Source organism: Delphinus delphis, chromosome 19, assembly GCF_949987515.2.
Source record: "Delphinus delphis chromosome 19, mDelDel1.2, whole genome shotgun sequence".
Taxonomy (NCBI): Eukaryota; Metazoa; Chordata; class Mammalia; order Artiodactyla; family Delphinidae; genus Delphinus; species Delphinus delphis.
In genome coordinates this window covers 26144659-26158940 of record NC_082701.1, presented here as the reverse complement: position 1 = coordinate 26158940, position 14282 = coordinate 26144659, and the positions used below count along the sequence as shown (strand labels likewise).

The window sequence follows — 14282 nt, the reverse complement described above, 5'->3', positions numbered from 1 at the left end:
TCCCATAGGCCCCTTGGGATGTATCCCAGTTGGGGATATAAGGCAAAAAATTCTCACCACAGTAAAGACATTTAATTAGCAGAAGTTGTGTAACCCAATATAACCTGCTGGTTACTCTAGCACTTCAGTTCCAAGTATGAAGCAAAGCACAATCATGGCCTGGAAGAGTCTTGCTGAAGTAGGCATTGCAAAAACAGGTGCTGCAAGGTTATTAAGGAGGGACTCTCTCCAATACCTGAACTTTATGAAGCACGCAATTGCCTGGCAGGTCCTATACTTGTACTTTACACCCACCATCTCACTGAAGGCTCACAAGCCTGAGGGGCTGCTTCCATCGGCACCCCCATGACCCAGATGAAGAAAGTGAGACTCAAAGAAAGTCATGCCTTGCAAATACTCCCAAACCCACCAGAGACCCACTGATGTGGACTCTCCAGTCCTGGGGTCCAGAAAAGCTCTGCAGATGCTTTTCATGCACCTGGAAATAATGCAGAGTGCTTTACCTACCAAATAAAACCTTTATTTCTTTGTGAAAAACAAAACAAAATGATGTCCCTAGAAAAAGTGGATTTCTGGTACTCGAGTGACAATCACAAATTTGGGGATTTGCTAAATTCTCATGACCTATTATCATTTGAAAGGGTCAGGTGTCTGCAGCAGCCATGAGATGCAAATGAACAATGAAGGGAGAAGACTGAGTCAAGACCTTGGGAATTCCTAGATGTCCTCCTGTAACTGAGCAGGACTCTATGGGGCCTTCCTGGGACAGAGCCCTCTCCCATATCCTCTGCTTTAGCTCCGTTCTGAAGTACCCAGATAATAGTCTCTGATGCACATCTCCTGAGTTGTTTTACAGATGCTAAAATAACCCCCAAATGGAAGAAATTAACTACTTAATGACCATGAGCACATAGTCCCCAGGCCTACTGGAGACTAAGGATTGATCATTTTAACCCCTGTGACACCCTTACCATCAAACAATCGGAGAATTGTGCACTAGCTGATCACAGACCCTGGGACTCCCCTTCCCACCTTGCCTTTAAATAGGCTTTGCTGAGACCCATCCGGGAGTTCAGGCTTTCTGAGCACTAGCTGTCCCCAACTCCTTGTATGACACCTTACAATAAACACTGCACTTTCCTTCACCACAGTCCGGTGTCAGTAGACTGGCTTTACTGCCTGCGAGGGAGCAGACCCAAGTTTTGGGCCAGTAACACTCAGTCTGTAAAACCCACCCATCGTACTTGCAGCCATCAAAGTTGTATTTCTTTTATTTTTTTAAATGGCACGAGACCTCGAGGCTGTCACAGCTTCCATGTTCAGACTCCTGAATTTGCTGGAATTCCATTTTTCCTGGAATTTCATATTCCAGAGAGTCATTTCCCAACCCTGTCAAATCCTTTAAACACCCAACTGCACGCTCAGCTCCCTAGTCCCAGATCTTGTTTATGTTGTATCTTTGTCATCTTTGTCCTGTTCCATAAAGAGTCGGGGATGAACACCAAGACATTGTGTTACAGAGCATGAGACCTTGTTAGGTCAGAGATGATGAAATTAAAAAGTCGGATAGCACATATCCGACTAACGACATCTCCTTAACACCTGGGGGCCTGCTGCCTTTCTGCATGACTTTAAGTGTGTAACAGACAATATTTGGAGGAATTACAAGGTGTCTTCCCTCCTTCCCCTACTTCCCTATACTCACTGGCATTCCTCTGTGTTGCAACAGTCAATTATAAAATACACTCACTGTCCTTGGGGGAGGGTGGACACAGCTTAGAGAAGCAAGTCAACTGAGTTCCTCAGTCGGTTTTCTTTCAGACTCTACATACTAGTTCTGAAAGCACAGGCTTTCCATTTCAAGATCTCAGCTTTTGGGGAGAAAAGGATTTGGGTGGACATGGTAGGATGGGGATAAGGCCAAACCCCACACGAAACTGGAGATAGGGTTGATACCATAAAGTGTAGATGTGTTTTTAAAATTCATGATTTAAGAGCTAGCTTTCCACATAACAGGAGAGAAAAATAAGATAGACGCTAGAGGGAAGATAAAGGAAAGATGTGAGCCAAAAAGTTAGGCATCTGAGAATGATTAATAGGGTCCCATCCCTGCCCTGGAAGAGGGTGTAGTGGGGCTGGAAGGAGGCACAGCCCAGGAAGGCTGCCAGCCTTTCCAAGAGACTTGGCGAGCTCAGAGGAGCTTAGGGTTGGACAAATGGGCCAGAGTCATGGACCCAACCCAGGAAGCCATGACAGGACTCCTGGGTCTTTGAAGGGTGAGTATGCAAAGCAGCTCAAGACAGCCTTGGGGCCGCTGGGCCCGGTCATCAGGAAGAGCTGTGGTTTCTTTCACCCTCTGCAGCTCAGCTCACATCCCTGGCTTCTGCTCGCTCAGCTTCTGGCCTCCTATGAGGAAAATGCCTGTATTATGGGAACATTACAGAAGACTCTGGGTTGGGGTGAGGTAGTGAGAGGACAGAAAGTTTGCATAAACCAGAACATGAGGAAACAGACTTCCTCCTGTCTAGAGAGGGAGATGGGAAGAGGCAGGCACTGCACAAAAGCAGAAAACACAGGGCTGGCATCCAATGGTGCTCACCCCCCATCCTGCCTCATCTCTTCTGGTCCCCACCCAGAAACCCAGAGAAACCTCAACCAGACAGTCTTGAAAGCAGTTACAAGCTCCCTGGCCTCTGGGTGAGAAAAGGAAGTTTTATGAAAAGAGGAGAAAAGAAAAAACAAAGTCTGATGTTGCACAACAGGTGAAGTCCCACTTTGCCACACCACAAGGAGTCCATGCTGTCATCTGTAATTCCCTGGTAAAGCATTTCTTCATGAGGGTGTTCAGGCCTACTGCTGTCTTCCTTGGTGATCCGGCCTCTGTGAAGCTGAGTTTCTCTCTTCTCCACACCTCAGGGGCAGGGAGGTGTGGGGAAAGGGCTCCACTGTGAGGGAGGAGGTCCAGATTCTGGCCCTAACCCTGCCTTCTCTCTAATAATGAAACCAGACATGAGCCATGGCTTTGCTCTGGGGTTCAATAGACAAATGAGAGGGTAGATTCCTCCAGATAGGAGACCAAGATGCCCAGAGGGCCCCAGGAGTCTCAATAAGAGTCAGGCTTCCTCTCTCTCTCTTTTTTTTTTTTTGATACTTATTTATTTTGTTTGCCTGCATCGGGTCTTAGTTATGGCACGTGGGACCTTTGTTGCGGCATACGGGATCTTTAGCTGCGGCATGCGAACGCTTAGTTGCAGCATGTGGGATCTAGTTCCCTGACCAGGGATTGAACCCGGGCCCCCTGAATTGGGAGCGTGGAGTCTTAGCCACTGGAGCACCAGAGAAGTCTCCAGGCTTCCTCATAATGTGGCTGGTGGGTGTTGAATCTTTGGTGAAGCCTCAGCCCTCACACTCAGCTGCTGAAGCAGCCCCTCCTCTTGAGATGCCTCACCTCATCATAATCTGTCACCTTGGAATGTGTCCACTTTGCCCTGAGTTTCTCCTGTGGGTAAGTTTGTCTCACCTTCTAGAATGTTCCATTCCCTTCCACACTAAGCTGGAGGGGGTCATTGTCAATGACCCTTCCATTGGTGACTGTATTAGTTTCCTATTGCTGCTGTAACAAATTACACAAACTTGGTGTCCTAAAAAAATACACAGTTATGCTCTTAAAGTTCTAGAGGTCAGAAGTCCACAATCTCATCCACTGAGCTGACATCAAGGTGGCTGTGCTCCTTCTGGAAGTTTTAGGAGAGAAACCATTTTCTTGCGTTTTCCAGCTTCTAGAGCTGCATTCTTGCATTTCTTGGCTCGTGGCCTCTTCCTCCATCTTCAAAGCCAGCAGCATGGCATCTTGCTTTTGTTTTCACATTGCCTTCTCTTCTGTGGTCACATCTCCTTCTGCACCCTCTTATAAGGACACTTATGATCAGATTTAGGATCCAGACAAATAATCCAGGATAATCTCTTCATCTCAAGATTCTTAACTTGATCACATCTGCAAAGGCTTTTTTACCTTATAAAGGAATATTCACAGATTCTGGGGATTAGGATGTGAACATCTTGGGGGCCATTATTCAGCCTACCACAGAGATCTATACCTTGTCTCAGGCCTGGGGATCATGAATTCTCTCTCCCAACCCCTTCCCTCAGAATGGTGTGTATCTTTCACCAAAGACCATACCCTAACCTTCCCGGCCACCCCAATTACCCGTCCTTTCCCTCCCTTTAGGCCCTGAGGATATTGGTCCAATGGAAATTCCTACGATGATAGGAATGTTCTACATTTGCACCATGCAACGTGGCAGCCACGAACCACATGTAGCCAGTGAGCACCTGAAATGTGACTAGTGCAACTGAGGAATTGAATTTCAAATTTTATTTAACTGAAATTAAATTTAATTGAAATTTAAATAGCTACTTGTGGCTAGTGGCTACGTATTGGACAGCTCAGATCTAGGCAGATGAGAAGTAGAAGACAAGACCAGTCAGGTTCTTTGCTGCTAGCCTCTTCTCACACATTTTGGGATCAGTTCTGCCCCTCCCCAACCTCCTTTTCTCAGTCCCTGCAGAATCTGAAGGAGGTTTCTACAGGAGCTCTGGGATGATGGGAGTGGCTGAGGGCAGGGCAAGGAAGGAAATTGTGTCTATTGGCCCCAGAGAGGTACATAGTCTCAGTTCTGCTTTTGCATCAGACTAAGAACATTCAAACAAGAAATGTAGATCATAACTACAATGAGGTATCACCTCACACTGGTCAGAATGGACATCACCAAAAAGTCTACAAATAATAAATGCTGGGGTTTCCCTGGTGGCGCAGTGGTTGAGAATCTGCCTGCTAATGCAGGGGACACAAGTTCGAGCCCTGGTCTGGGAAGATCCCACATGCCGCGGATCAACTAGGCCCCTGAGCCACAACTACTGAGCCTGTGCGTCTGGAGCCTGTGCTCCGCAACAAGAGAGGCCACGACAGTGAGAGGTCCACGCACCACGATGAAGAGTGGCCCCCGCTTGCCACAACTAGAGAAAGCCCTCGCACAGAAACGAAAACCCAACACAGCCAAAAATAAAAATAAATTAATTAAAAGAAGGCTCAACATTTTTTAAAAAAAAATAAATAAATAAATGCTGGAGAGGGTGTGGAGAAAAGGGAACCCTCCTATACTGTTGGTGGGAATACAAACTGGTAAAGCCACTATGGAGAACAGTATGGAGGTTCCTTAAAAAACTAAAAATAGAGCTACCATATGATCCAGCAATCCCACTCCTGGGCATATACCCTGAGAAAACCGTAATTTGAAAAGATACATGCACCCCAATGTTCATTGCAGCACTATTTACAATACAGTAGCCAGGACATGGAAGCAACCTAAATGTCCATCGACAGATGAGTGGATAAAGAAGATGTGGTACACATATACAATGGAATATTACTCAGCCATAAAAAGAATGAAATATTGCCATTTGCAGCACATGGATGGACCTGAAAATTATCGTACTAAGTCAGACAAAGAAAGACAAATACTGTACATTATCACTTATATGTGGAATCTAAAAACAAAACAAAACAAATGAATTTATTTACAAAACAGAAACAGACTCACAGACACAGAAAACAAACTTATGGTTACCAAATGGGAAAGGGAGAGAGGGGAGGGATCAATTAGGAGTATGGAATTAACAGATACACACTACTATATATAAAATAGCTAAACAACAAGGATTTACTGTAGAGCACAGGGAACTATATTCAATATCTTGTAATAACCTATAATGGAAAAGAATATGAAGAATATATATATATATATAATATATATATGAATATATAACTGAATCACTTTGCTGTACACCTGAAACAACACATTATAGATCAACTATAGTTCAATTAAAAAAAAAAAGAACACAAACAATTTTGACGTAGCTCCCTCTTTACCCTACTTACACGACGAGCTGTCCTTTTGGGGACCATGGAGGCGTGGTACAACGAGCACAGAAAAGGGGACTAACCTGGGGCTTGACACTGGCCTTGATGCTCTCTGGGTGGCCTTTAGAAAGTCACTTCTCAGTTCTTATTCCTCAGTTTCTGTACTAAGATAGGGCTGGACCAGATGGTCTGAGAGGTTCCTCCCAGCTTGTGAATCAAGATTTAATCGTGCATGTAATTCTACTAGAGAGTCATGTTCTGCCTGACCCATGTCATAGGAAGTCATGACCGAAGGGTTGTTAAGTGGCCTTGGGTTACTCCCATCACACTCTAGAACCAGATCTGACATCTGTTCTTTTGTCCTCATGACCACACTTTGCATTTGCTTTGGCTCTGGAGGGCCGATCCACTAATCTAATCTGCCTGATGACCCTGGGAGGATAGACGTTATAGCCCATTTTAAGTGAAAAAGCTGAGGCTCAGAGAGGGAAAGAGAGAAACTTCCAGGCACCAGGCCCCACGATGAGAGCTTTACACATCATATCATAACACCCCTTCAAAGTGAATAATATCACTCCCACTTTACAGGGGTGAAAATTGAGGTCCAATGAGACAAGATGACTTTTTTTTTTTTTTGCGGTACGCGGGCCTCTCACTGTTGTGGCCTCTCCCGTTGCGGAGCATAGGCTCCGGACGCGCAGGCTCAGCGGCCATGGCTCACAGGCCCAGCCGCTCCGCGGCATGTGGGATCTTCCCAGATCGGGGCACGAACCCGTGTCCCCTGCAACGGCAGGCGGACTCTCAACCACTGCGCCACCAGGGAAGCCCCCAAGATGACTTTCTTAATGATAGTGAGTGATGGAGGCCCACTTTTCTGATTCTGAGCTGCTTCATCTTCTCTCTCTGTTGTGCTGCTGTTCCTATTTACAGCTTCCCTACAAGATGTTGAAATGATAGCCCTCAGCAGCACAGGTATCTTTTTGGATCAGCCTTTCACGGTGCACCCCAAGCAGACCTACATGCCTTAGCAAGTCACATCACCTCTGTGCCTCTGTTTCTACATCCGTAAAATTGAGGATAACAGTCCCTACTTCATAAGGGTGTTAAAATCCTTGCTAATAGTATTAAGTGAAGTTTGTATCTCTAGACATTTTAGCCCATATTAAGGACTCAGTAATTGCTCATTCTTATTGTGTTTGGAAACTATTCATAATAGCAGGCAATTCCCTTTACCGCAAATCAAATTAAAACACGAAGAAACTGTCTACATTTTTAAAAAATTTTATTAACACTTGGACTCAATTGCATTATCCATGTATCCGCAATAGCAGAGAAACAGTGATGGTGGACCATCCCCATGGGGGACACATGTCCTTCGGCAAAACAAACATAAATAGTGGGAAACAACACCAAATACAATAATAACATAGTACATAATAAAGATTAAATTAAGAGAAGGAACAGGGACTGCCGGGAGGGGTCCTGAGTGTGGAGAGGGTGCGTCGGGCTCAGGTGATCTTTCCTGCAGAACACTTGCCCCGCCCTCAGAGCGGCTCAGTTCAGTTCAAGGTCATCCATGTACTCCTGGACCCAGGGATCACTGGGGTTGGCGCACACCTGCCTGCCCTTTTTGGTTTGGAATCTGTGGAGCAAAGAGTGGACAGGTTAGAATCCCATGGGACCTTGCCTGTGGCGGGTATCTCCCTGTCCTTCACCATGGCTCATGCTCACAGCCTACTGGGTGAGAAGACCCTTCCTGGGGTGCTGCTGGGACCTGATTCCTTGTAACTTCCTCCTTGGGTTTAGCTGTGGCCTCCTGAGTTGCCCAGATTAGGAACCAATGAGTTTTGCAATCAATGTGGACATATCTCCCCATTCATTCCCTGCTGCCCCTAGCAATGACTTTGGCACCTGTTTTCTAAGTATGGTTTAAGAATTCAGCCCACATCTTCTATCATCTTTTTGACCTTCCCTGTTTTCCTGGCCTCTAGCTAACTTCCTCCCCAGAAAGCACCTTCCCCTCCTTTAGCTCCCACCCAGCCCTCTCCAGGTCTCAGCAGGTGACACCATGACCTGTTCCTCACTGCTTTCAGGGAGGCCTTCAGCCCTGACACCTGCCTCCCTACTGCTTCATCTCCCCTCACCTCAAACAGGCCCCCTTTTCTAATCCTGCCCTCACCCTCGCCTCCAAGAAAGGCCCCAGGGTTGATACTCACACCACAGCTGGCTGGGAGCAGAGACTGCTGGTCTCGTAATAATCGATCACAAAGTGGCGAGGAAGCTTCCGCAGGGTGTAGGAGAAGCAGCAGGCAGTGGGAGGGTCTGAGCCCACTGGGAAGAAAGGCCGAGGTGAGACAGAAGCTCTACCCAGAGCTATTCATTTTGGCTTCTAGTTATAGATATTCAAAGGGCATCCCTGTGGATCTGCCAGATCCCCAAATATGGTCCCTTGTATCTAACCCCACCCACTCTGAGTAGGAGTCTTATTCTGAATAGAGAATCCTAGGAGAAGACCGAAAGGATTCTAGAAGGTTCTGGCTGTATTGGGTCTTAGAGCACAGGTCTAACTCCCTTCATTTTACAGATGGGGAAACCAAGGCACAGAGAGAGACAGGGACTTGCTTAAACCAGTCTATGGGTTGCTATTTCTTAAGAAAACGGGAACTTGAATATTACTGAGTGTCTACCAGACTCTACGTTTACCTGCAGCCTACTTAGGAATCTTCCCTTTTGTCTCATCCCCAGATGTTAGTGTTGGACCAGCCCCAACTAGAAAAGTCAGCGCTGCCTACATCCTGGCTCAGTGGCAGCTGGAAGAATGGACTTACTTGGTGCTGAGAGAGCCGGAGAGCAGAAAGCAGCTGAGAGCACGAGGAAGGAGAGGACAGTCAGGCAGAGCTTCATGGTCGTGGTTGAGGAGAGACTTGCCTGGAGCTCGGACTGCAGAACCCAGAAGCTTCAGAACCCTTCTGTGCTCTGTGCTGATACTGAGTTGGGAGCCCTTCTTTATAGGAACTCTGAGGCCTGGGACAGAGATGGGGGAGAGTGGAATTTCCAGGGTACAGATGATGTCATGGTGCCAATAAGGAAACTGAAGCTAGCTGGCTGAGGACCTCTGCACAGCTTTCTTTTCCCCAGCAGTGTCATCACGGAGGAAAGCGGAGGGAGGTGTAGGAGAGAAGAAGTGGGCTGAACCCTAGAGGGAAGTGGTATACCAAAGGCAGTGACTGAGGCTTGGGGGAGAATTGCAAACCCAACAAGAAAGATAGAACCTTCACACCTGCTAGAAGGGGCTTGTAGATGAGAACCATCACGCTCTTGGTGGTTAGCAACTCCAGAAGCTTGAGACTTCATGTCAGTCTTTCTAGGGTCGCCACAGGCCTGGCCCCAAGAAGGGGAGGAAGCCAGGATTCCATGTCCCACTGCAGGCCTCCTTCTGCCAGGCAGAGTGAACTTTAGTGCCCTGTATATTTCCTTGGGCATAACGAAAGTGTCCAGCTTCTGTCCAGTGTGCAGAAGGCCCCAGCAGAAGTAGCTTCTACACAGCGAACATTTACTATGTGTCAGGCACTAGGCAAGCTGCGTTATACACGTACATCTAACCCTACCATAACCCTGAGCAGGGTGTGATTATTCCCCTGAAGCAATGAGATTCAGAGGACAGAACAGGGTTCCGTGATCATCTCAAGGCCACACAGCTGTTAAGTGGCAGTGCCAAGATTTGGACTGAGGTTCATCTGACTCTAAAATCCATTTTCTTTCTACCCTGTCATCTCCAGAACAAATATAGAATGTGACCACAGAGAGAGAAACTGCTGGCCACCTAGGGGCCACGCCACACACAAAGACCCATCTTATCAGGGCTGAATACAGGAAAGGGGTGTGGTCCATCTGTCCCAAAGAATGCAAAAGAAATCAAGATTTCAGTGTGCTCCCTTGGGCCAATAACAGAAAAGGAGAAAGAAATCAGGAAGAATCAAGTTTAGAAGACCCAGATAAAGAATGTTCTTCCAGTATAAACATGGAATTGGATAAAGCTGACAGTGAATTCATCTATGTTACAGATAAAGTATATAATCTAAGCCTGTGGGTGTTTCCCAGACATCCACAGGGAATTCCTTGTGTACTTGTAAAGCCCTGCCTGGTTCGGCAGCTGCCGTGGGCCTGAAGGTGACTACACGAAGCTTCCAAAGGCCAGGAATACAGTAGTGTATGAATCAGGGCAAATGAGGGCCATTAGGATGATGGGATCAAGACCTCTATCCACCTTCAGCTCAACCACTCTGATCCACCTGCTCACCCGCAGTCCCACATTGCTACCTGCCTCTGCTTTGAACAGGAAGAATGAAGAGTGAAAAGAGGGAGCCAGGCCTCCTGGGTGCTGTAGAGATGTGGGATAGAAGGAGTCAGAGCAGCATCTCGGAGCATTTCAGTGTCACTAAATAAAGTACAATGTCTTCCTACTTCATCACTCTCCTCTCTCCCTGCTCCCACCACCTACACATGCACACAGACTGTACTTCTTTTCTTTATCCTTTCTGTCCTCACTCCTTTCTTCCTGTGAGTCTTGCTTCAAGTGTTCTGATCTTCACCAAGACCCCCATCCCCAACTCTAACACTCTACAATCTCTGATATCACTTATGCAAGTATCTCTCGTGGTCTCTCCTGGTTGATGGAGTTTCATCTTCATGCGTCAAGAACCTTGCTTCAAGGGAAGAAGGATGTGTCTCGTGGTACCCGGAATCTACACAAACTTCGTTATCCTGGCATTTCCATTCAACCCAATTGAGTAGTCACCTGTTCTTTGTCAGGACAGACAGAGCTGAATGACGACCCATCGCTGCCCTCAGAGTCCTTAGTCTAGTGATGGTGCTGACAGTGACAGAAATCACTGTCTCGTGAGATGGAATAAGGTATGTGTCATGTCAGAGGTAGAAACAAAATGTCAGAGAGCCCAAAGGATGGAGAAAGCCATCTCTTGGCTGTAAATGAATAGTTCCAGGTCAAGACTAAATCCACTGTGCACTAAGGAAGAGCCCTTGACGTGGAGACCTCCGTCTACATGAGTGGGGAGCGCTGATCTTCAAGCCATGGAAGGACATAACTCTTATAAAAATACATAAGAAGAATGATGATAGATAAGAGTGGGTGATTAGCCACGCAGTGCGTTTGTTGATTTTTGCCTCCTAGCCTTAGATTTGATCTTTGGCTCATGCAGGCAAAATTTTTTTATTCATGAAGGTCTTAACAATAATGCTGTGTTCACACCAGTGAACGTTCACACAGGGAGTACAAAGGCTTGTGTCAAAATGTTTAGCTAAATCAATGGCCTCCAAGGTTTATACATTGAGGCCATTTCTAAGTAATAGTCGATAGAGAATGATAACAAATGCCTCTCAAATACACAACCAAAAAAGTGCTCATCTCCTCTAGAGAACCTTCCCTGACCTCTCTTCCAACTGAACTCTGTACCTCCCTTTGTGCTACCTCCATCACATCACCTATAAAATATCTGCCTACTTGGTTGTCTCCGCTCCTAGAAAGGGAGTTCCTTAATGCAGAAACTGGGTTATGCTTATCTCTGTGTACACAGTAGGTATTTTTAAATTTTATTTATTTATTTTTATTTTTGGCTGCCTTGGGTCTTTGTTGCCGTGCGTGAGCTTTTCTCTGGTTGTGGTGAGCGGGGGCTACACTTTGTTGCAGTGCTTGGGCTTCGCATTGGGTGGCTTCTCTTGTTGCAGAGCATAGGCTCTAGGTGCGCGGGCTTCAGTAGTTGTGGCACTTGGGCTCAGTAGTTGTGGTTCGCAGGCTGTAGAGTGCAGGCTCAGTAGTAGTGGCGGACAGGCTTAGCTGCTCCGTGGCATGTGGGATCTTCCCGGACCAGGGCTTGAACCCATGTCCCCTGCATTGGCAGGCGGATTCTTAACCACTGCACCACCAGGGAAGCCCTACACAGTAGGTATTAATAAGTGTCCAGAGGCAGCTCAAACTACCAGTTTTAATGGGAGGGGGTGTGATAGGTAATATGGACTCTGGACATGAAGTCCATTTAGTCAAATGAAGTATGAATTAACTAGGCATCTGACACTCTATCCAGAATATGATTCCCCAGCCTTGATGGGAGTCACTCCTCCTCCTTCTTCCTCAACCCACATGCCCAGTGGTTTCATGGTAAAGGATACTATTCTAGGACTCAGCTCTTTCCAGCTCAGGGATGTGAGAATTGCCAGCGAGAGTTAACCATGGTTCCAGAGAGCCCCACGGGCATACTGTGGGCCACCCCCTCACTCCTGAGCAGGGAAGTCCTCCACTTCCCCTCACTCGTGCTGATAAGAGGTTTCCCCTCCCACGCCCTTGACGGCCACTGTGCTCGAAACTCCATCCTGGGAATTTTCACATCTGTTTTGTCATTTTGTCCTCCCAGCCTCCCCAGTGGTCCTGAAAGCAGGACCAGTGGCCACAGCAGTAACAAGACCTTCCAAAGGTCTTTGGATTTCCCTCAGCATATCCATGTCTATGGTTTTATCTGATCCCAATCTGTTTTGCCATGGCTCAGATTAGGAAGCAAGACCTAGAAAAGTTAAAAAACTTGATTAAGGTTACATAGGATATGTGTCAAGACCCAATTTCTTCCAACTCCTGGTCCAGAGATGACCAAACTTCTTTGACAGGTGTGACCCTTTGAGATCACACGTGGGAAGTCTCTGAAGGTACCAGACTCTCAGAAGAGATTACAATCCTGCTGAGGGGCGGGAAGCAGAGGTGGGCAATCCCGACATGCTGTGCTTTTGTGGAAGGAGAGTGCTGAGATGCAAGTGTAGGAGAGACCATTGGGTGTCGGGACCAAGAGACTTAGCCACTAGGAAGTGGAGTGCCCGGAACTAGAGAATTCCTTGTGAGTGAATGTTGCAACTGCAAAGCCAAGGGGATCTGGAATATATGGTTGTTCTGCCAAGACAATAAACTAAGAAAAGGTAAATCCTTTAGTCTTGCCGATATGGTAGCCAAATCCCTTGGAGAGAATGGGAGCAGAAACTGGATTGCAGATTGAAGAAATAAGTACACAATTATTCGAAGTGCAGGGTTCAGGATGGAGTCCATAGGACAGTGAGCTGGTTGAAGCCATTCATCAGTGATGGTCCCAATCTTCTTAAAGTGGAAATGTGCCTTTGTCACCGGCCACAGACCTGCTCTTTAGCTGTCAAAGGTGAAGGGCAGGGCTCCCCTGGTGGCGCAGTGGTTAAGAATCCGCCTGCCAGTGCAGGGGACACGGGTTTGAGCCCTGGTCTGGGAAGATCCCACATGCCGCGGAGCAACTAAGCCCGTGCACCACAACTACTGAGCCCGTGGGCCACAACTACTGAGCCCGCGTGCCACAACTACTGAAGCCTGCACACCTAGAGCCCGTGCTCTGCAACAAGAGAAGCCATGACAATGAGAAGTCCACGCACCACAACAAAGAGCAGCCCCTGCTCACCGCAACTAGAGAAAGCCTGCGCACAGCAACGAAGACCCAACGCAGCCAAAAATAAATAAATTTAATAAAAAAGAAAAACTTTATAAGAAACAAAATTAGCATGCATGATGTTTCAGTGTGGGGATATTCCAAACTTTTATACCAAAATTTATATTTAACCAATCTGTTACTTAGCCCATTCAGGTTGTTCTAACCTTCCTCTATTCTAAATTGAGCTGAGACTTGAAGGATGATTAACCAGGAAGAGTGTGAGGGTGGGGTCATTCAGGCAAAGAACAAGAGACCCGTGCTTTTTAAAATATATAAAATAGATTACTTGAAATATTGCAGTTATAATGATAATAGTAACTAACACATAACACTTACTATGAGCCAGTCATGTTCTAAGCCTTTATAGATATTAATGCATTTCATCCTCACAGCAGTGCTCTGAGGTAGGTACTGTTATTATCCCCTTTCACACATGAGGACACTGAAGCACAGAGAGGTAAGTAACCTACTGAAGGTAAGTAACACACAGCTCGTACATGACAGATTTTGAAATGATACCAAGAAGGTATGGCTCCAGAGCGTAAATAAATCAGAAAAGGGAAATGTGTTTCTTATAAATTTATGTTAAAGCTTAATGGCCAAATTTGTGTTATTATGATGTAAAGTATCTTTCGGTTTTGCATTTTGCATGTCTTTGAATAGTGCAATCCATGGATTTCTCTCTTTTCCTTAGAAAATTAAGGTAATTAAACAGTGGTTTCCTTTATTTGGTCTAAATACTAATCTCTGCAGCTTTCACGGGATATACCCATGCTTATAGAATTTCACTCTGCCCTGTGATCTACACGAAAGGGAAATTGTGCTTTGCCAAGTGACACCTGGTTCATAAA

At 46.3% G+C, this 14282-nt stretch overlaps 1 protein-coding gene across 2 annotated transcripts in view; it reads right to left on the bottom strand.

Moving 5' to 3' along the window:
• Window positions 1-7232: 7232 nt before the first annotated feature.
• Window positions 7233-14282, bottom strand: part of LOC132415251 (C-C motif chemokine 4) — a 175088-nt gene continuing 168038 nt past the window's right edge. For both annotated transcript variants that reach the window (XM_059998499.1, XM_059998500.1), the window contains 3 exons: window positions 8749-8944; window positions 8137-8251; window positions 7233-7562 (listed from right to left, as the gene is read on the bottom strand). In XM_059998499.1, the coding sequence (XP_059854482.1) occupies window positions 7475-7562; window positions 8137-8251; window positions 8749-8824 (279 nt within the window). In that variant the 5' untranslated portion in view covers window positions 8825-8944 and the 3' untranslated portion in view covers window positions 7233-7474. The remainder of the gene's footprint in view (window positions 7563-8136; window positions 8252-8748; window positions 8945-14282) is intronic.